This window comes from Channa argus, chromosome 2 (assembly GCF_033026475.1).
Source record: "Channa argus isolate prfri chromosome 2, Channa argus male v1.0, whole genome shotgun sequence".
Lineage (NCBI taxonomy): Eukaryota > Metazoa > Chordata > Actinopteri > Anabantiformes > Channidae > Channa > Channa argus.
In genome coordinates, this window is record NC_090198.1 from 14,392,847 (window position 1) to 14,414,152 (window position 21,306).

At 38.5% G+C, this 21,306-nt stretch overlaps 1 protein-coding gene across 3 annotated transcripts in view; it reads left to right on the plus strand.

The window, feature by feature from the left end:
• The window catches only part of luzp2 (leucine zipper protein 2), a 135,501-nt gene that overhangs the window by 94,330 nt on the left and 19,865 nt on the right, over positions 1–21,306 (plus strand). For 2 of the 3 annotated variants that reach the window (XM_067495656.1, XM_067495654.1), the window contains exons 6-7: positions 7,928–7,990; positions 16,620–16,682. In XM_067495656.1, the coding sequence (XP_067351757.1) occupies positions 7,928–7,990; positions 16,620–16,682 (126 nt within the window). The remainder of the gene's footprint in view (positions 1–7,927; positions 7,991–16,619; positions 16,683–21,306) is intronic. The other variant, XM_067495655.1, reaches the window with a different exon arrangement.

Here is a 21,306-nt window from a genome sequence, read left to right on the forward strand (position 1 = left end):
TTTAATAATATTGTGCACTTTATTACATGTTGTATTCGAGGGAAAAAAATGGAAAATAATTATGGTCCCAGGATCCTGAGGAGTACCTATACCACATTAAATTGATTCTGGAGATCAGTGCTAATGTCCAGCCCTTTTCTGATCATTCCATACAACCCATGTAAGGATCTCCAGATATATCAGCGTCCTGTGTTTTGTCTTCTTGTGCTACTGTATCTGTTCAATATTAGATTTATTAAGCATTTAAATGCAAATATCGGAGCTTTCAAAGGATTTTCCAGGTGTCATTTCAACCATGATTTGGAATTGAATGTCATTTACAAGTGGGAAGCTGCTAATTAGGGTAACTGATATTACATGAATGTGGCATATTTTTTCTCTACCCATTATATGCTATTGTACAACACAAACACACTAGGAGCCATTTAGGATTCAATGTTTTGCTCAAGGATAATTCAATCTAGCAGCCCTGTGATTAATGCATAACCCGCTTCACCACTAGTGCTATAGTCTGATAGTAATTCAGGCCACTTCACATGGCATACCGTATTTCAACTCATCATTGAAACGTAAGACCTTACCAATTTCCCTGTGAGGATCAATAGAGATCATTCTTTCTTCAAATTGAAGACTTGTCAAGCATCTTGACTCAGTAGCAATTTGATGAGAGATGAAGAGAGGCCATATGTACGAAGGTGGTCTGGGTAAATTAAGATTTGCACAGTATTTTTATCAAAAATCTAATGCATGCTAATAATGCATCGGTGCATCCAGACTGGCAACAAATAAATGAATAAGTAGTGGAAAAGTTTTCTGTTGACTGTACTTGTACACACTGGAGTGTACAGTATTGTACATGCTGTAAAGAGAGGCAGGATGCGCCCAGGTCTTCAGTCTATCTCAGGGCCAACACAGAGAGACATTCGCAGACAGACAACCATTCACACTCACATTCACAATTACGGGCAATTTAGAGTCACCAATGAACCTAACATTAGACTGTGGAAGAAAACCAGAGAAACCCAAGCAAACCCAAGGGAGAACATGCAAACTCAGGAAGCACAGGAAGGCCTGCAGGGGTTTCAAATAGGGGACACGCTAGCTGTGAGGTTGCAGCACTAACCATTTACCCACCGTGACGTCACCCTGAAACATCTGTCTACTATAAATACTTAATTTTATTAGCTTTAAATTTTGTATGGGACGAACTATAAACTCTTTGTACATTTTAAACATTTAATATTTAAAAAAAATGCACATTATTGTATCCAATTTTATTTATATTAAAGAAAAACCAACATAAAATCTGCTTTTGTTAACAACTGCTTTTGTTAAAAACTGCTGGTCTGCGCATCTTGCAAGGGACGTCCATTCAGGGACATTTCAAACTATATATAAATGCTGAATGGCTATTACTTTTGGAAAGCCACTGGCCACAGTGGCTGGATGGCAAAAAAGTTAATATCATGCCCTGCATATGTTGCCCGATGTCTACATACCTGTGTGATTTTCAGAAAGATGGAACATTGACAAGAAAGCGATCTTTTCACTTACGCACAATTAGGAATGAATATTGTTATGATTTTAACAGTATCACAACTCTTACCGACTCTTACTGTCATACATTACTGCTTAAACTATAGAGCAATATGTAAGAACTTAAAGATCCAACTTAAAATGATGTTGATAAAGTACATCGACTTATTATACCTGTCTTTCACTTTTCATTTTGAAAAAAAAAATATTGCAGGATGTTTTCAATTAATGCATTTTTACTGTGTAGTAATTTGCCTGCAGCTTCTAAGTCACTGACCCAAGGCATCACTTACAATATAATTATTTAACTTTTATTTTACAACTGAATAGACTTAGCTTCTCCATCCCACACATCCTGTTAAGACTTAAAATATGAAAGTTTTTTAAACTCTATGCAGTCATTGATTATCTAGTCTGAGGTAGAAACTGTTGCGTTGATGAAGTTTTTACTTCATCATCATTACTTCAATGACATCATGATCTTTCATCTGTAAAAACACTACGCAGGACTCTGACATAGAAAAAGTATAATGCATTTCATGGCTTTGATATGGTATTTACTACTATAATTCATAAACTCAAACAAAATGTTTTTTCCAGTTCACAATAATGACATATATGATGTGGGAGTCAGTCAGAGCCACGTGGGACACATGCCTTAGAGTGCATAACAAAAGACTTTGTCCTTTAATTTATAATGAAGACACTAGTCTATAATGCTATTATTCCTGCTCATTGGTCTCAGTGCGTCACTGTTGGAGTCTTTCAAAGTCCATCTGTATTGAAGAAACACATCCCTATGATAAGATTATCAAACATCACTCCCACTGCTGTAATCCAAAAAAATGAAGATGATTCTTAAAGTTAAAAGCTGATTCTTACACTATTTTCAACAAAGCCAAATATTAATTGGCAATCACAAGGTCTCAAAACATTTAAATTGCAGCCTGTAGACTGAAGAAATAGTAAGTGTTTACAAAGGATAGCTGGGAGAATTACATTTTAAAAGTTCAGAAAAAAAATTGTCCTCTAGTATGGGCGAGCCAGGCCTAGTGAGTCCCTTCTCTCGGGTCCCATGTTATCTCGACATCCTATACTCATGTGATATTCAGCTGTCACTATCTTGTCTGGGTTGACAATAAAGATGAAACATTTAAAAGTTAAAGCAATTTTGTATTTTTGTCCTTCTGAGAATTAGTCATATTTATTAAAAAAAACTGTGTTTTGGTGATAACATTTCGCAGAGACAATGTTTAAAACATGAGTATGGTTCATTTTGGCTTTTAATTTACATAAATGATGAAGTCATATTTTTAAATTTAAGCGAACAAGCTAAAAGCACTGATGCATCAGGAACATCTTGTCATGTTGTTTTCTTTGTCATCATAATTAAAAGCTGAAATATGTTCAGACAACAGTTGGTTTCACTCGAGTGCTGTCACATGGCAATGTGCATGCCATGGCAAGTCTGACTCACTTGTTGAAATTAAAAATGCCAAGTCTAAATGTACTTTTCATGGTTTATTTCACTTTAATATTGCTGGACGAGGCTGTATGGATAGGGACGGATCTTTTCAGTTTACCAGTGAAAATCAAATAAATCTGAGACATGAATATGCAATATCACTGAGTTAAGCTGTACAGTATGTGCACTACTACTGTACCTTCACACGCTTTGGGGTTAATGTGGGAATAACTGCACCAGAAATCTAAACAAAGGCGTTTCCAGAGGATTTCACCTCACCCTAAGGTTAAAGAGAGGTAACCCTGATGTGTGTGGAGCAGTGTGAAAGTTAAACTAGATGGACAGTAAATATCAACACTGTCAACATATCAGCACCTCCGAATGTGTTAAATTAACTCTGGTGAGTTTAGTCAGCCACTTATTGTGTGTTTTAGATGGTCAGTGATTGTCCTTATTGCAGTACAGTATATATTTTAGTGAGCTTATATTTATGATATTCTTTCATTTTCAGCTGGGCTATCATTATGCAAAAACAGAACTTACTGTGATTATGTCAATAAGCACATTACCCACGAGGCCAGTGGCGGTGACTCCGCGATAGTCATAGAACAGTGACGATGCCCCTGTGACAGACTTGTAGATTTTTAGGTTTTATTGAGCTCATTTGTGTTCTGCTGCATTGTTCTAAATGCAAAATATGAGCCAATGTAAATATTTGTTTATTTTGAGGTCCGCAGAATGACACCACTGTGGGAATAACACATTACGACATATGCAGCTCAGTGTACCACATTTTGCATAACGCACTGTGACACATAAGCTCCAGAGGATCTCATTTTCACTCTGAGTATGTCCTGAGGCTAAACTACGTCACATTTTATGACAGCTGCCAGTTTTACATGTCCTCGAATGGTGGTCCCTCTGTAGGGGCAAGAGGAGGTGCAACTGTGTGCAAGTGATACTCGGCCATGTTTGCCTCACTAAATCACAAGCTGCTGCCATCCCAGCTCATTACTTCTGCTCAGTGTGTATATACTCTATGTGTGTGAGTTCAATATATACAGTACACAATACAGGTGTGTGTGGCACTGAGAACAGAATTGTGAGGGATAGACAGAGGCTGGTATGTATTTTGTGGGAAACTACCACTTTTTAAACTGAACATAGGTTTTTGCAGACTGCCAAATTATAGTACTGTAAATCTGAACTTTGCCTCATAACGTTGTCCGGTTTCTGTTTTCAGTCAATAATTATATAATGCAGGAGCAACAACATACACTATGGCCTTTAGACTGACTGTGGAAGATTGCCCAAGTTCACTAATAAAGCCTTGGTTTGGTAGTTATTAAGGGGTACATTGCATTTTAATTGCCAAAACTTGTGTTCTTACCAACAGATGTCTGGCTCAGCATTTCATGCAACAAGATGCAGCCATATAATTATATAGAACTCCCAAACAGAAATGGATTTAGGTTTTGGTCATTTCTCATTTGGTTTCTTGCACATGTCTACAGTCATACCAGCAGCTCTGCATAAGGCTGTTACAAGTTCAATGATAACATCATCATGCTGATATGCTCAGTGTTAATATGCCAATGTTTAGCCGTTTTGTTTGCCATGTTTTCTTACTTTGCTAACAACTGATAACAGTTCGGGTTGTTTGTAACAAATCTCATAACAATCTATCCGATAGATTTGGTGAAATTTCATTAAATATACAAATGTCAAAATCACTTATTTATTGACTGTATATCCTAAACATCTAAACAAAACTTCATGGCAAGCTATTAAAACATTTTGATCCCGTTCAGTTGGAACCGACTAAAAAGACCAACACTGCCATCTCCACAGGTGAGCCGCTAGCATGGCTAAAAACAAATCAGAAAAATGGATCATTCTATCGTTACTCATACAGTAGGCAGATGGCCTGTGAATGACTGCCATCAAGCATTAAGTTTTCAATACAGTCAGTGTGCACCATGACACAGAGCGAGAGTTGTGGCAGTCGCCACATCATTTATAAGTAGATGTCAAGGACCAGCTGGTTGATGCATGACCCCCCCCCCCCCCCCTTCTTTATTCAAACTGTCCCTGTGGTGCACACCCAAGTCATCACCTAAAAACATTGAACTGACTCCAACATAAAGCAGCAAATTTATCATCAGAACAAGGTGAAATAATAGCCAAATGTATAGCAAAATCAAAACTTTCCAAAAATACATGCTACAGTACTAGGGATGTAACACGATGACTAAAAACATAATTTGCTCACTGGCACTGGAGCCCACAATCATACTCTTAATCCTCTATTGTCAGTTTTAGTTTGACAGTTCACACAGATAATGTCAAAACATGAGAGTGGGACACTGTGAGAATAAAAACATTTTATTTAACTTTTATCTCTCTCTTGATTTGTCCCAGATTGTACATATTGGCTCAGATTTGATTTTCACTTTGATTTGTTCTTTTGATTAATTGCATTATGTTTTCCAAAACTAGTTAAATCCAGTTGTTAAATCCAATAATGACTTTGTGATGTTGACTGTCATACTGCACTGTATAGCAATGGACTGTTTGTTGCCTGAGCCATCCATCCTCTCCAGTGTAGATCTTCCCAGAGCTGCCTCCCACATAGCAAACACAATGATGAGGTTTTCTATTCACTGTAGCAGGCTATAGAGATTACTGCCTTTGAAAAGCCCAGCATCACTACAGTTTTGGCTGTGCTCAGGACCACCCTCCTGGCACCCAACGTCACACCGTTTCAAAGTCTGTTAGATGTCACTCTAAGCCCATGCAGTGTAATCCCTTCATATGCAAAATAACGGCTGGCTAGGAGTTGTATTTGCTTGTATTTGTTTATTTACCATATGTACTATATTAGACTATCTGGCTGCTCTGCAGGGCTGCGGTTGTGGTCATTCAGTTTTTTTTTTTGTTTTTTTTTATAAAATAATGATTGAATATTTATTGCTCTCACTTTGAAGAACTGACACTTGACTACATGTAACTACTGTTGGTCATTAAAAATATCAAATCTCCTAGAATTTATTGTAAATTTTAAAATGTGTAATTATTCACCAAGACAAGCAATATCAAATGAAGTCTTTGGCTAGTCACATTAAAGACTGTATAGCTGATTATTAATGTGATTTGGTCGTTAAAAACTGGTCGTACTTTGTCGGGTAAGGTTGGTGCCGGTCGGGCCTAGTCGGTGCTGACAGTCAGCAGAAACAAGTTAACACACAGGCCAAAACAAAAGATCACTGATCACAACTAATTTTACTGTACTGCATCAGATTTTTTAATTCAAAAACAAAAGCTGCCCACTTTATAAACTACTGTGAAAACACAGAAAAAAAGCAAATCAAATAAAACTTGAAATACGTTATTTTCTTAGTTGAGGTCTTATTGGACTTTATGTAAAAGGTAAACTAATAATCTTCTTAGTACTTTACTTAAGAAAAAAATTTGAAATTGTAGTGGAGAATTTCTTTAGGCCGGTATTTGCACCTTCACTTATTGAGTTTATGTACTACTTCTGTCCATGCTGTATCACATTTTGCCTTGCATGGGGCTGTGTAGCCACAGAAGGCTCAGACTGTATATGCTGACCCTTGCCCTTCATAACATTTTTGATCGGTGTAGAAAATATTTGTTACATGCACTATGAGCCAATATGTTTTGTACATTTTCATTAAGCTGGTATTTAGTGATTATGTATATTTTCCAATCCTATACAGCTCTCCACATCATCAATCCTCTAGTCTACATCACTGCAAAATATTTATTTTATAGTGTACTTTTCTTTTAATTCATGTCTGAGTCAGTGTAGTTTGAAATCACAGAGACTGCTTTCTTGAAATTACTGTGTCTGAACAACAGATGCCGTAGACTATACTATTTAAGTTCTTAGTGAAGCTTTCGTCATGCTTCATTTTGCTGTTTTATTGAGTCATCCGGAGACTAGAATGGGTACTTTGGGTTAAACATTAAGTCAGTTCAGGACCAAGCTTACTAACAGATCATTGTCAATTAAGAAGGGATATTCCTTCCCTTCAAATGGTGACATTACTCTTAGGTCCCATTCGCGTTTAAATGGTTTTTATTGGCTATGTCATTTGTTAACTTCTTTTGAAATGTGGTATACAGCAATACAGTAGATTTACTCAAACTCTGTGCCAAGCTGTGTCCAGATCCATTTGTAACTGCAGCTTTTTCTTTCAGAAACAGGTTCATACTTGTTTAAGAAACATATATATTTTTTAAAACTCTTGCGAATTTAGAGATTTAGTTAATTCAGTAATGAGGCTTTTATTTTCTGTGCCACTAGGTACAGAGTAGTACAGCAGGAAATATTTTTCCAAAATCAAACATTTTATAACCTCTTGACCTGCATACGATCATTAATGCTTTAACAAATCTCATGTAAATGAATGTAACACACAGTATTGCCGTCTAAGTAAAATAATCAATCCTATGCTTCCAAATTGTTTACGAAATTGCTGCGAGGATCTTAACTGGCACAAAACAAAGAGACCCTTTGACCCCTATTTTGGCATATCTCCACTGGCTGCCAGTCAAATGTTTTTAAAGCTTTATTCGATCACGTTTAAGGCTCAGTGGGGATCTGGCCTGAGATACATTTCTGACCTTTTAGATGTCTATGAGCCTGGGTGCACTCTCAGGTCCTCAGACAGGGCACTCCTGACTACTCCTCAGCCTAGCCTGAAACCGAGAGGCAACCAAGCACTTGCTGTCGGAGTTCCTATACAGCCAAATACCCTGCCAGATCAGCGGAGGTCCACCGAGTCAATAGTGCTTTTTACACTATTGTAAAAAAAAAAACTTTAAAACATTTTAAAGGAACACGTAGTGTAGAACACAGGGCACACACCAATGGTACTTTTTTCTTCTCTTTTTCAGAACAAGAGCTTGAAAAATAAACTACTCTCGGGAAACAAACTTTGTGATGCCTATGCTGAAGAGGTAAGTATTTTCAATTAGTTATTCCTGTTCTGTTATCACATACATAATTAATTTTTAGCTCTAGCTACTTAATTGATTGTGGAATAGGTTTGTTTTATTATTGTTATTATATTTGTATTATTTAATTATTTTGAGACAAATGTTCTTGTGAGCCTTGTTAACTAAACAATTATATCTTACTGAGTAGTGGAACAGTGTTTATCATTAATTTAGTGTGAAACGTTACTGTGTTTATAATAATGACTAACTGTTTTTCTTATTCCCTGAAATTAAAGGTAGATCACTGGTGGTAGTTGTAAATAGGGAAGCAACAACTACTACTTTCGGCTAAAAAGCAATTTGCATTCCCCACATACACACACACGAGCGCACACACACACATACACAGAACAAGTTGTCTGTATAAGAGCAGGCTCTTTGATGGCTGTACGCCGTTGTAGTGGGAGAACTGATTTGAGGACGTTTCATCTGTGTCATTTCTGCTGTCACCTACTTTTCCCCCTTTTCTACTTCAGCTCTGCTGCCAGTTGTTACGGTCAGCAGCGTCTGCCAAGTTCACACTCTTGGTAAAGCCTTGTGCTGAGCTTTGAACCTCTGCCTTTGCTTTCCTGCTGACCAATGCTCATGCTCTAATTTAGACATGCAGGATCTTACAAGGCAGCAGGGTCCTGTGGGTGTCCTGATGACATACCCAAGTCAGTCCAGCTGGTGCTGTGTAATTGAGGTTCAGGCTCAATAGTTGCACAGTTATGCAGCTGGGATTCTAAGCATTTCCTACATCAAGGCTGCAGTATGTAGAGAACTTTTAGCAATATAGAGACTTGCAGAAAGCTTCATAGATGGCAACGTTGGTTTGGGCAGGGAGAATTTTCTTTGGTATCACCAAGGTTTTGAATAACAAAACATCCATTAATAAATCAAATTTAAGTAAAGTAAAGTAAAGTAAATTATGGAGGATTTATGGCAGACTTTGAGCAACAAGTTACTCTTGGAATTAATGCATTATTAGTAGCAGGTAAAACAACCTATAACCAGCCAACTTTGTCTTTTTAACCTGCAAATGTAGTGGTCAACTTTGGCTCAAAATAAGAAGCTGCTGGCTGAATGTTTGTACACTGCCCTTTTCTAAAGAAAAATTGTGTCAGAGCATTTTGCCAACCTCAATGTGTAAACTCCAAGTCACATGCCCTACATTCATATACTAATCCGTACTACTCCTGTTCAGCCGAATGCTGCAGTCTAGAATGCAGCTGTGAAGCAGAGAAGAGCTGCAACACCAGTAGGTTTAGATTGACAAGTTCAGTGAAGAAAGAATTGGATTTTGACTAACTTTATTAAGGTTGACAGAAGCCCTTTAAAATATGCCTGGATTGGCACATACGCCAAACATTTGGATCTGTGTCATTTTTGTTAATTGTGACAGTTGATTCAATTAGAAACAAAATAGCTATTGGTACTCGAAAGCCACTTCATAATGAAGAGTTGTTACCCAGGACTTGAAAATGGCAACAAGATGGACAAGATCTGACACTGAGGTGTAAACTGTGAGGGAGCAAGAATTAGAAAAAGCTCTATCGCCTCTAAATTTGGACTACGAACATGCAACATGGTGGAGCTGCTGATCAGAGTACTAAACGGTTCTTGATGAAGAATGTGGGATAAGAAGATCAGAACTGTAGGCTGCCACAAAAGCATGCAGTGATTGTATAGTAATTTGTGTTTTTCAAAGGTATGTCTGCCTTTTTTTATCTAGTCCCTGCTCTCAGCACTGAGACATACAACATTTTAACTAGGTGTAATTAACTATTTGGTATTGTGTGCATTTAGCCTGACGAATGCTAACACAAAGCAGGTTGGCTTAATAAAAGGCTTTCTATTCAACATCAGATACTCCTGGAGCTCACAACTGAGTTTATCCAAATATCAAGCCCTACTACGGTTACAATAACTGAGCACTGCTGTCTTGACATTCTAAATGATAAAACTAAATATAAATATAAAAAAACCTTTATTTTTGTACACCAGAATTATTATCAGTAATAAAGTCATCAGCATAGTAGATCAAACCCTGAAATTGGCCTCCGTTGCACACACACCACAGCTCAGAGGTCCATAAAGTGTTTGGAATTCAGTGTTTTGAAGCGCTTAATGTTGAAGAGCTTTTCATCGACCCTGAAGCCTGCTCCAACTCCCAGGTTATCCCCAAGTTGCTACTGATACAGGAAATTGATGCTGAAAATTGCAGGCCCCTTTCTCTCTACAAATCCTCCAGCTGAACATCCCTTGACATTTCACCAGCAAAGCTTATCCAAGCCATCATCAAATATTTAAACTCTGAGATGATGATGGCACATTTGACTATGCAGCCAAGTCTGATTATAACACTTCAGGAAAGAGTTGGAAAGAGTACAAAGGCTATGAAGAGGTCCTGATTGAAGTCGTCTGTCAGTCTACATCGAGCCGACATTTTCATAGCAACAGCAAAGGAAATGATATAAATAGTGTTAAAACGAGTGGCTTGCTTTGTGCTTGCAGCTGATAATATCTCATGCTCAGTACTATTTAATACTGAGCTATGTCTTTGTCCAGTTGATCTTAGTCCGCCTGATTATTTCTGCAGAACTGCTCTCGAGCTAAGGAGACTTTGAGTTCTTCAGGAAGCAAGTAGCTACTAGAAATCACAAAATCACAGGTAGCTGAAGGTCACCGTCTTCAATTTCCTTAGGATGCTATAAAAGTTGAAGTAAATCAGTGAGTGGAACATTCCTCTATGCCCTTACTTTCATCCTGGAGTGTTATTTATGTTTATAGGGGAAGGGTTACAGCCTGAACCTGTAATCACACTGTAATTACTGCAGAGTGACACAATGAGATGGATACACAAGCTTCAAAACAATTGCCGCTAGAGAAGGCAATTGCAACATTCTATTAAAAGTTTGTCTACTGATAAGGAACTAAGATATACTTACTCAAATATAACTTCTGTTTAGGAGGGTATAAATTTGGATATATGCCCCATCTGTATGAAGACGATGAATATTGTGTGTGTTTTTTATTGACCTATTGAACTTTTCACTTTTCATACAAGTCAGCATAGCGAGCACCCACCCAAAACATCAGAGTTGAACCCAAATTAACTTTTAAGAACATGTTAACCCCTGAAGTCTCACTTAATTGTTGTCTAGAAATCGTCTCTTCAGGCTTCAAAGATCCTTCCAATTAAGATTTCCTCAGAGCATTGACTGAGTCAGAGTTGAAAAAAATGCTTGTGATAAAATCTTTGAATGTGAAGCTTTGAAATTATGTCCAAGATCTCGGATTAGGCCAGTTATTTTTTTTTTAACCAGCCTTTAATGAACTTTCTAAGCAAAAGCTTCTTTTTAAGATTATGTATTTTACGATTATCTATGAGTAAATTTCAGTTTTTCTTTATGTGCGATTTGCATTCTTATCATGGGAAAAATTGGCTTTGAGAACGCCTGCATTATGTAGTAGGATACATTTCATTTGGTGTGGTAATCGTTTGTAGGAAGCGGCTTTTACTTGTGCTTTGCTTTTGCTTGCTATTGACGTGGAGGATAAAGCTTTGCTGCCATAATCTGTGTTGTAGCTACTCAGCTAAAAATGTGTGAAATTAAATGGCAACAACACTGTAAAGACAGTTGTATGGTTTACTTGTGTCTCCGCTGAATGTAAAATGTATAACCTACAAAAACTAAGCAAACAATACTATTTACAATCAAATGAGTATCCAAAGGAATGAATGTCCTGGACTATATAGTACAAGAACGGTGGGATTTTTGTGAACACAAGTACATGTACAGGTCTTTAAAAGGCTTTTAGCTCATTCATAATTTATATTTTCTGATTAATTGTTTGGTCTTTTAAACCCTTTTTTGTACAATTTACTATTCAATTGCTATGAATTATTGAATTTTATAAACCCAGATACATTTCTTGTTAAGTAATAGTATTTGATGGAGGTATATGGTCGGCACTTTTCTGCCTTATTGGTACTTAAAGCGCTACACTGCTTCTCATTCAGTCATTACCACAATCTAATACACACACTCACACACCTATGGGGAGCTGCTACAAAAGTGGAATTCATGGATAAGCTGTTTTGTTTTTATCTCAAAAACAGTTTGTAAAGTAGAGATTTTTTTCCATTTTCAACATGAGCACATAGATGGGAATAGGTCACTAAGAAAGGATATCACGGCCTTAGCATGTTCAGTGAGGAAACTCACCTGCCAGCAGACACTGGCCTTGCTGTACTGGGTTTCCTCACTTCACCAATCTTAACAGCACTTCACAAACAAAGGCAATTGTCCATTTAAGTCAGAAAGGAAACATTCCGGGTCTCTGCAGCTGTCAGTCTGCTACTGCTGCTGCTGGAGCATATGCTGCCTGCTATACATATCTGGCTATTTTTGCCTCTTATCTAGTTCATTGGAAAATGTCATGCAACCTTTCTGAACCAGACGGTGATGTCCTCAGAGGAAAAATCTGATAACTCAGAAAAGCTGAGTCAAGGTTAAGAACGTTCAATGAAGGAGACTGACACGTGGCATTCGAGATGCCATTTAATCTGTTACTCATCTTTTCCTCAAGAGCATGAATTTATCCCCCTTTTTCCTATTCTGTCAAATTTATGGTTTTGCTGCACAGTCATCATTTGGATGAAAGATTTTGTTACACTTCAGTATTTCATCTCCGTTATCACTAGAATTACATTTCATTGTTGCATCAGGAATAAATTGATACATCTGGAAACCTGAACCTCATGCAGATAAAATGCAATACTTGAATTTGGGTTAATTTGTAATGACTGATTTCAAGGTGAATGGCCCCATGTAATTCATTCTACAAGGTTTTTGAATGGAGCAGCATGCCATCATCATCTTCTGTAGCTGCAGGCAATTATTGATCTAAGTGAGAAATACCACTAGTCTTTATTAACAAGTTATTAATGATTTTCATACATTTTCTTACACTTCCATTTATTAATAGACTTTGGATGTGTGTAAGAGAGAAAGCTGTACAATATGTTCTGTGCTCAGGCAAATGTCCTTGTTGTTTCTTCCCAAGGGAACATCTAAGCCTTAAGACTAGTTTAAGCTTTTTTTCTCATATCAGGAAGCAACAAGGAGACTTCATATACAGTATGTAGTTAAAAGTCATGTAATATTAGATTGACTCTGGCCTCACCCACGAATCAAAAATTTGGAAATCAAAGAGTTTCTACACCTATGAATGTTTGATGTTTGGCCGCTTTGATACAATGTTGTGAGAGATGTATGCTCCCAGATCCAGTGATGTACCCTACAATACAATTAGTTAGTTGCACTGGGAGAATATGAGGGCAGATCTTTTAAATAAAACAAATGTAATGGTACGCTGTTTTGCTTCATTCACTATTCGTAACGAATTATTCAGATTATCTTGAGTGAAATGATTGAATTCTATATATTTTATTTCAGACAGTCAGTGTTAGCTGCCAGCCCATCACTGCTCTCAGCTCGCATACTTCAGCCAATTGGACACACTTCACAAATAGGGCAATCTGTTTAAACGGGGAAGGAGATGTAGCTGGTTTGTGATGCTTCTGTGCCCCTGCTGCAAGTGCCAATACAAATGCATGGGAGCGAGGTCTGGACAGTCTTGCACACCTATCACGACCCTCTGCTGTTTATGTTGCATATTGAGTTATGGGGCAAAAACTGTGCATACATATCATTTTTTTTATTCCAGTTACAATATAAATTGTCTTTCTTTTAAAAAAAAGATAACTACTGTGCAATGACTAAGAAAGAATAGAAATATAGAAAACATCAGTATAATGTGAATTTATAAACACACACTCCTCTTGATCTCCATGTTTGAAATTCAAGACATGCTGAAGCCCAGTGCTTCAGGCCATTTGAACTTGGATAATGAGAAACCCTTAAAGGCTGTTATGCCTTACTTTTAGAATAATGTTATTTGATGCAGGACTGGATGGTGCTGCATCAGCTTTGGCTCAAAAGTTATTTTTACTGTCTGAGAATGAAAGCGCAAAAAAAAAAAAAAGGCAAGTAGTTCCACTATTATCAAGATGCAAAATAAATTAAAGTGTTGTTGCTACAGTGCTAACAATCCCCACCTAACTTTGTAGTTTCCTCAGTGCTGCTTAGCATCTTTTTGCTCATTTATTTGGTTTTACTTTATCGCTGTTATCACAATAAATCAGGTAGATGTATCCAGCTACTACCTGCCCGGTAACAAAAGACAGACAAAGTTAGCAACTATAGTGAACATTGTGGAATATTTAGTATTGGTATAGTTTACGGGTAGCTGATCTGACAATCTTGGCTCTTTTTTTATTTTAAAGTGTCTATAATATCTCATTTCAGGTGAATCATACAGACTGTATAATTAATTTTTCATATTATATCAACTTATTTCTCCATTAAAACTTTAAATAAATGTCATGGAGCCTTAATAATCTGGTTCAGTGTTACATAAAAATACACTATATAGAGATAAAAACCTATGACCTTTAAAAAAGAAAATTGAAGGTTAACTTCTCATCCAAATTATTTGCAAGTGAGCACATTTACACATTTTCAGGGGCGACATTCATCCTGTGTGAGCAGTAATATTATTGCAAACCTTACATCAGCTTTCTGAAGGCTCTGGCACAAACATTTGATAAATTCAAGTTAAATGAAAAATTCAAAAATGAATTCAGGTTAAATAAATAACTCTGCCCTTTTTTCATTGTATTTTTGTTGTGAAAATGGAGCCCTTATTTAAATAGACGTAAGCATAATGGACTGCCCTCACTTTTCTAATTTATCTCCACAGTGGCCAGGGCTGAACTCCATGTTAACTTGCTTTGTCTTAAGCTATAGCATTTGCAATATTTCTTGGTGACATGGACGATTTATTTTCTTTGTTTTCATGTAAGAAAATTGTCACTTTGTTGGACCCTTAGCAGTTTGCAACTTTTCAATATGATGATCTAACTTCATAAGGCTGTGGTTACAGGTAAAGTTACTTGTTCAGCTGGATATTTCTAGGTTAACTGTACTTGAGAAGAAAGTTTGCAAATCATGATTCCGATCCGCTCTATTTGGTTTACAGCTAATTGAAATGCAGGTCCCACCCCTGTGAGATTTAGACCATCAGGAACAATAAGAGAGAGATGCTGCTGTGATTTTCCTGGGCTTAGAAGACAGCTCACATGATGTATTCCGAGTAAATGATAAACCCGTGCTGAGAGGTCTGCATATTTAGAGATTCAGATACTTACATTTATAAGTTACCACTCTACAGTGTATGGCTCTGTAGTATCTTCAAATGATTCATGATATAACTGAGTGTCTCAAAAGCTCTGCTTAGCTTATGCAAATAAAATTAATTTAGTGTGCACAATCCCAAATAAAATAAATGGCTTGCACTCTATGAGTGTCGAGGCTAGCTCTGTTTTATTTAAACTGATATTGTTTTCTTTTCTTTTTTTGTGAAAATCCCTAGGTAGCAATTTTTGATTCCATTTAAACAAGACAGAGATGGGTGTCTTGGGACATGGAAACACCCTGGGAGGACAAATAACAAGATAAAGATTCTCACAATAAAGGTGCCATGTGTTTGTCAAGTAAACAAAATCCTTTGAAGTAAATTTTTTCCTCAGCAATGCATTGAGTGTGCTTCGGTAAATGAGTGGGCCTCGCGGAACATATTCACTCCCAGTGTCACAGAAAGGTTTCATAAGAAATGTAGGATATAAAATAAGTGATAAACAGTATATGGAAAAACAGATTTAAGGTAATCTGGAAGTTTAAGGATTCTTTCATATGACCTCATATAGACTCTTATGATGAGTGGAAAATATGGTAAACCTGCTACACTGACCTTGATATTTTCTTTTAAAACTTAAGTTTTGCCGGGGTTCAAGTCAAGTTGAGGCAGTTTTATTTGCATATCAACCTCTGTTTCAAGGCTGTGTAACACCCGCCGTACAAAAACTCTACGAAAACATCTTCCAGGCTCACGGAGGACATCGACCAAAACCCTCCGAACCCCTGCCAAGTCCCATGTGGGGGCTTTCGGTGTTCATGCTCACATCATAAGCAGCTTTGAAGATGGCTGTGTATCAGGCTATCTAGGAGACAGCCTCTGTGTTCCATGTGCCTACTGATGTGGAGAAGCAGTGTGAATGTCAGGCAGCACTGGTCAATGTGTACATTTGTGGGCTGGCAGTAAAGAAGTTCACTTTGTGTGTACGTGCTTGTGTGTGTTTGCACTGTTTATGACGACAGGCGAGATCCCCTCATAACCTAGGAACCTGCGTGTGTGTGGTAGTGGTGCCGGTAATGTGTATAGTGGGAGTGAGAATTCAGGTTTAGACAGTGGGCAAGAAGCCAGTGCATGACTGCATCATTGTGTGGACTATGCAGTTCAGTGAAGGGGAGATTTGATATTTTCTTCCTCTCAGTAGGGCCTTCCTTTAAGCCAGAGCTTTGCCCAGGGAACACTCACAAAGGAGTCTTCTGCTGCTGCTGGCAGAATCCTGCTACGTGATCTAAAACCAATTTCGCTATTTGAATAAGCTAACACTTATTTTCTTATCTTCCCCTTGCAGTCCAAAAAAATCCAGGCTCAACTGAAAGAACTGCGGTACGGGAAAAAGGATTTAATTTTTAAGGTAAGCTCAAATTGAAGGGGGGGGGTATTTGGTTTTATAGTAGCCTTTATAGTAGACTTTTGACCACCTGGAAAACATGTTCTCTTATCGCAGTAGTTACTCCAATTAATACATTTTGCAATTACAAAGTACCTTTCAGTCTGTGTTCCGGTCCACACACATACAATTCTTTTCAATCAAGGGAGCCAAGTGAATGCAGATAGCGGTGGATGATTCTGTCATGATCACTAGTTTCACTTCCTGTTCCAGACCTTTATGTTGTAGTCCTCACTTCCTTAGTCATTTCTGTAACTTCACCACAATTAGTCCTGGTCACTTTCACCTGTGCCTCCCTCACTCCCTATATAAGCCTCCATGTTCTGTACATTCATTTGCCAGATTGTCTGCTCATCTACAGCGATACTCCAGCCTTTTCTAACCTTGTTGCCTGAATCTATTGACTTTATTCTGCCTGCTCTGCCCAAACCCCTTGTTCTGTGAGTTTTGATTTGACTGCCTAAATCCCTGTTCCCCTTAACTCTGAACTCTGCCTCTGGCCCTCATTGGAAACCCTTGCCTCTATTTGCCTTCTGACTAGAATACTTCTGGAAATTGAGATTTGGATTCTCTTAAAATCTTTGATGTTTGGATTTGGACCTTGTTATTTTCTTGGATTATTGGATTGGTATTCTGAATCACTCTGGATGTTTTTGATTAATTCTGTGGGCTTGGGTTTTTGGACACTGTGAATAAATTTGGATACTGTGAGGCTGAGCTTCTTCCCACTGACTCATCACAGCTCTTCTCCACCCACTATTATTTTCTGTCCTGCTGTCTTTCTCCCCGTCAGTATTCCCCTTTTGAAAAAACACATGGAGAATGCCTACACAGAGGGAGGTCATCTAGCTCTGATGTCGTCCTGGTTCCATCTTCCAAAATGATGTTCTGGAAGATTTGCTGAACAAGTTTGTGTTTGTTTATCTTGATGATATTTTGATCTTCTCCCACTCTAAGACCGAACATATCCAGTACGTGCGAGCAGTTCTCCAACGCCTCCTCCAGAATCAGCTCCATGTTAAAGCAGAGAAGTGTGAGTTTAATGCCACCACAGTGTCCTTTCTGGGCTTTGTTCTATCCATGAACAACATTTCTATGGATCTGGGCAAGGTGGAAGCAGTTAAGAACTGCCCAATTCCGGAAAACAATTACAAAGGTTCCGAGGTTTTGCAAACAATTAAAGGAGGTTTATCTTGGGTTACAGCTCCATTGCAGCCCCACTCCATCAAGTCATGTCAGATAAATCCAAGTTTGTCTGGACACAAGAGGCAGAGCAGGCTGTCACAACCCTTAAGGACCTATTCACTTCAGCACCCATTTTGATCTTACCTGACACTAACATTGTGGAGGTCGATGCATCAAATATAGGAGTGGGGGCTGTCCTATCACAAACATCCTGGCTTGATAATAAGACTCACCCCTGTGCTTTCTTCTCTCGTCTCTTGTTTCCTACTGAGAGAAACTATGATATTGGTATCTGTAAATTACTAGCTGGAGGGGGCCAAAATTCCCTTCATTGTCCTGACCGGTCACAAGAATGTAGAGTATTTATGAACTGCCAAATGCCTAAATCCCAGACTAACCAGGTGGGCTTGTTTTTTTGTTGTTGTTGTTTTTTTTTTTTGTTTTTTTTTTTGATGTTTTAAAGTTACACTCTCCTATTATCCCGGGTCTAAAAATAGAAAAAAAAATAAGCACCTTCCAGACAATTTGACCCCACGAAGAGAATGATACTCCTGACTTTAATCTGCCTGCTACTGCCCGCCTTCCCACATTGTCTTAGGACATTGAACAAGAAGTCTGGCTGTCTTTTTGTGCCTGAAAATCTTCAACCCACTGTTCCACCCAACTATCTTGCCACCCTGGTATAGCCTGAAGCCGCTTCATGCTAAAACAACACTTCTGGTGGCCCTCCTTAGGTAAAGATGTCAAGGACTTTGTTTCTGCCTGCCCTGAATGCGCCCAAGCTAAGACCCCCCAGACATCCTCAAAGAAGACTTGTATATCCCCTTTCTATTCCCCAGCATCCATGGTCACTCATTCTTTGGACTTCGTCACTGCATTTCCTGCCTCTGTAGGCAACACCACCATCCTGACAGTGGGGGACCGTTTCTCAAAAATGGCCCATTTTATCCCAATTACCAAGCTCCCAATAGCGAAGGAAATGGCTGAGCTTCTTCTAACTCAGTTCTTCTGATTTCATGGCCTTCCCCGTCACATTGTCTCAGACCAGGGTCCCCAATTTACAGCCAAATTCTGTTGCCTACTAGGGGTCACAGTCAGTTTGTCCTCCGGGTTCCATCCATAATCCAATGGTCAATCAGAACTCCTCAACCAGGAACTGGAAACGGGATTCCGGTTATTGTGCGCTTAGGACTCAGTAACGTGGGCAAAGAGAGTGGTCCGAGTTGAGTATGCCCACAATTGGAACTATAAACAGTCTGGAACCCCGTTCCAGACTGTTCTCTATTTACCTTCTGATTTTTTGACAAGTATATTTCTGGAAATTGAGATTTGAATTCTGTTAAACTCTTTGATGTTTTGATTTGGACCTTGTTAATGTCTGGTTATTCCACCATTCTCCTCCCCCTCCTACTTGAGAAACGAAGACACACCTTACAGGCCCAGCGCTGTGATACCTTGTAAACAATAAAGCCTCATATCCTCATTAAACTACTTCTAAATTAAATCCATTGGAAAATCACCTTTACCTCCTGTGTAGATCTGGGCTACTGTGCCATCTAGTGAGCCGGAGGAATCCCTGCAAGCTCTCAAACCACATTCATCCTATTGCCTGTTTGTCAACTTTATCCCCATTAAATCTTTCATACACTGAGCGATTTGTGTCTGGCCATTTTTGGGTCCTCATTATTTGACTAAACCTCACAGATTCAGAATAACAGCTTATATCATATACTGTATGAGAGTCTTCATGACAGAAATTACAGATGTTGCTATGTATCGCTATATTTTGGTCAAAAGCCAATGGAGGGCACCAGAAATTTGTGTCCTTCTCACACACATCCTCAGCAGGCAAAATATAAACAACAGCAAAAAGAAAACTGTTCTATATTGTTGCCCACCCATACATACCCCACTGCCCCTTGTATTCCAAGGACTAAATGTTCTAAGATTTGAGTGCTCACGTAATATTTATTGGCATTTACGGTACATGGGCTGACCTTTCAGGCCTTGTTTGCAGTGTTGAAATGTCAGTCGACATTTCTGCAGCAATGCCCTGTAATGCCATTTCTTAAATGTATGTTTTGATCCTTTAGACTGTCATTGCTAAATCTATGTCAGACATAAATGAATAAAAAAGGTCTCAGGCCTCCTAGACTTTGTGCTTTTATCCCAGTGTCTGTATATATTATCTCTATATGTTCCTTGTTCGTTTCTAGCCCGTGAGTGATAGATCCATTCCATAGTTTGCTTGATGTCACTGCTTGTAAGTTGTGTCTCTAAATTGCTTCAGTCACTTGCACAAAACAAAATTATTGCTCAATGTCACCAAACATTTCACACGAGGCTTTAACGTACAATATGATGGTGAAATGCTGTTACAGAAGAATGAGGCTAATTTGGTACCGCTGACTGTTTTGTAAAACAATCTTTTGGGAAGCATAGATTAAAAAGGTCAGATGGAAATTCATCATGTACGTTTGACCCTCCTGATCCCCCTGGCTACTCCTGAAAACAATCTGTATTCCCCATATGCTGTGCTCACATGCCCAGTGGGGGATGAGGGAGAACGAAGTAGAGAAGTCTCACTCAAGATACAGAAATATCATCAGCCTCACAGAGGGGATGTCAGTCAAGGCACCTTGACCGGGTGGCAATTGAATTGGTTATGACAGCTGCTGTTCATATCAAAGTGCATTTCGCGGGACAATGTCACTGTGCACAAACAACACAAGCTGGAGATGGAACAAAATCCAAAACCCTCAAGTCATCCCTTATTTGATCATGCTATTTATTTCATCTTTTTGAGAATTTACAGGCATGGCTACGAAAGAGAAACAACTGTGAAACACGAAAAGTGAGGACATGCCATATTTCAAGTAACAGGAAACAAGCCAGTGTTGTTAGTAGATTCTTCCCTGGATACTTTTGCTTCGATAACCCTCCGAGTTTTAAGGACAACTTAAAAGAGACTCCCGACTCTCTGTGAATCTAAACCATGCAGCCCCAGTGCTAAACTGTAAACATACAGAGACGGGTTTTCCTGCATTTGCTCAGCCATAACATTTAAAACCTCACAGAAACTGATAGTGCCTTCCCTGCATTTTCCTATGAGACAATGTTTTTGGCAGAGGAGCTGTATTCAAGCCTTCACATCTTCTTCTCTGTGTCAGTCCACTTTTAAATTTACCCCTAAAGCGGTTTCTCCTCCAGCTTAGAAAAAGAGACAGTAAAGAAAAATGACGGCTTGATGTAGTTGCATGCCTCATCTAGCAGAGTGGCTTGTACCTTGGTGACCCCACACCTCTATAATGGACTCAGCACAGAAATATGGAGCTTTAAACTTGGATCCACTAACCCTGAAAGTCAGCATTTCTGGGTCAGCGGCCATGCGCCTGCAGTCCTC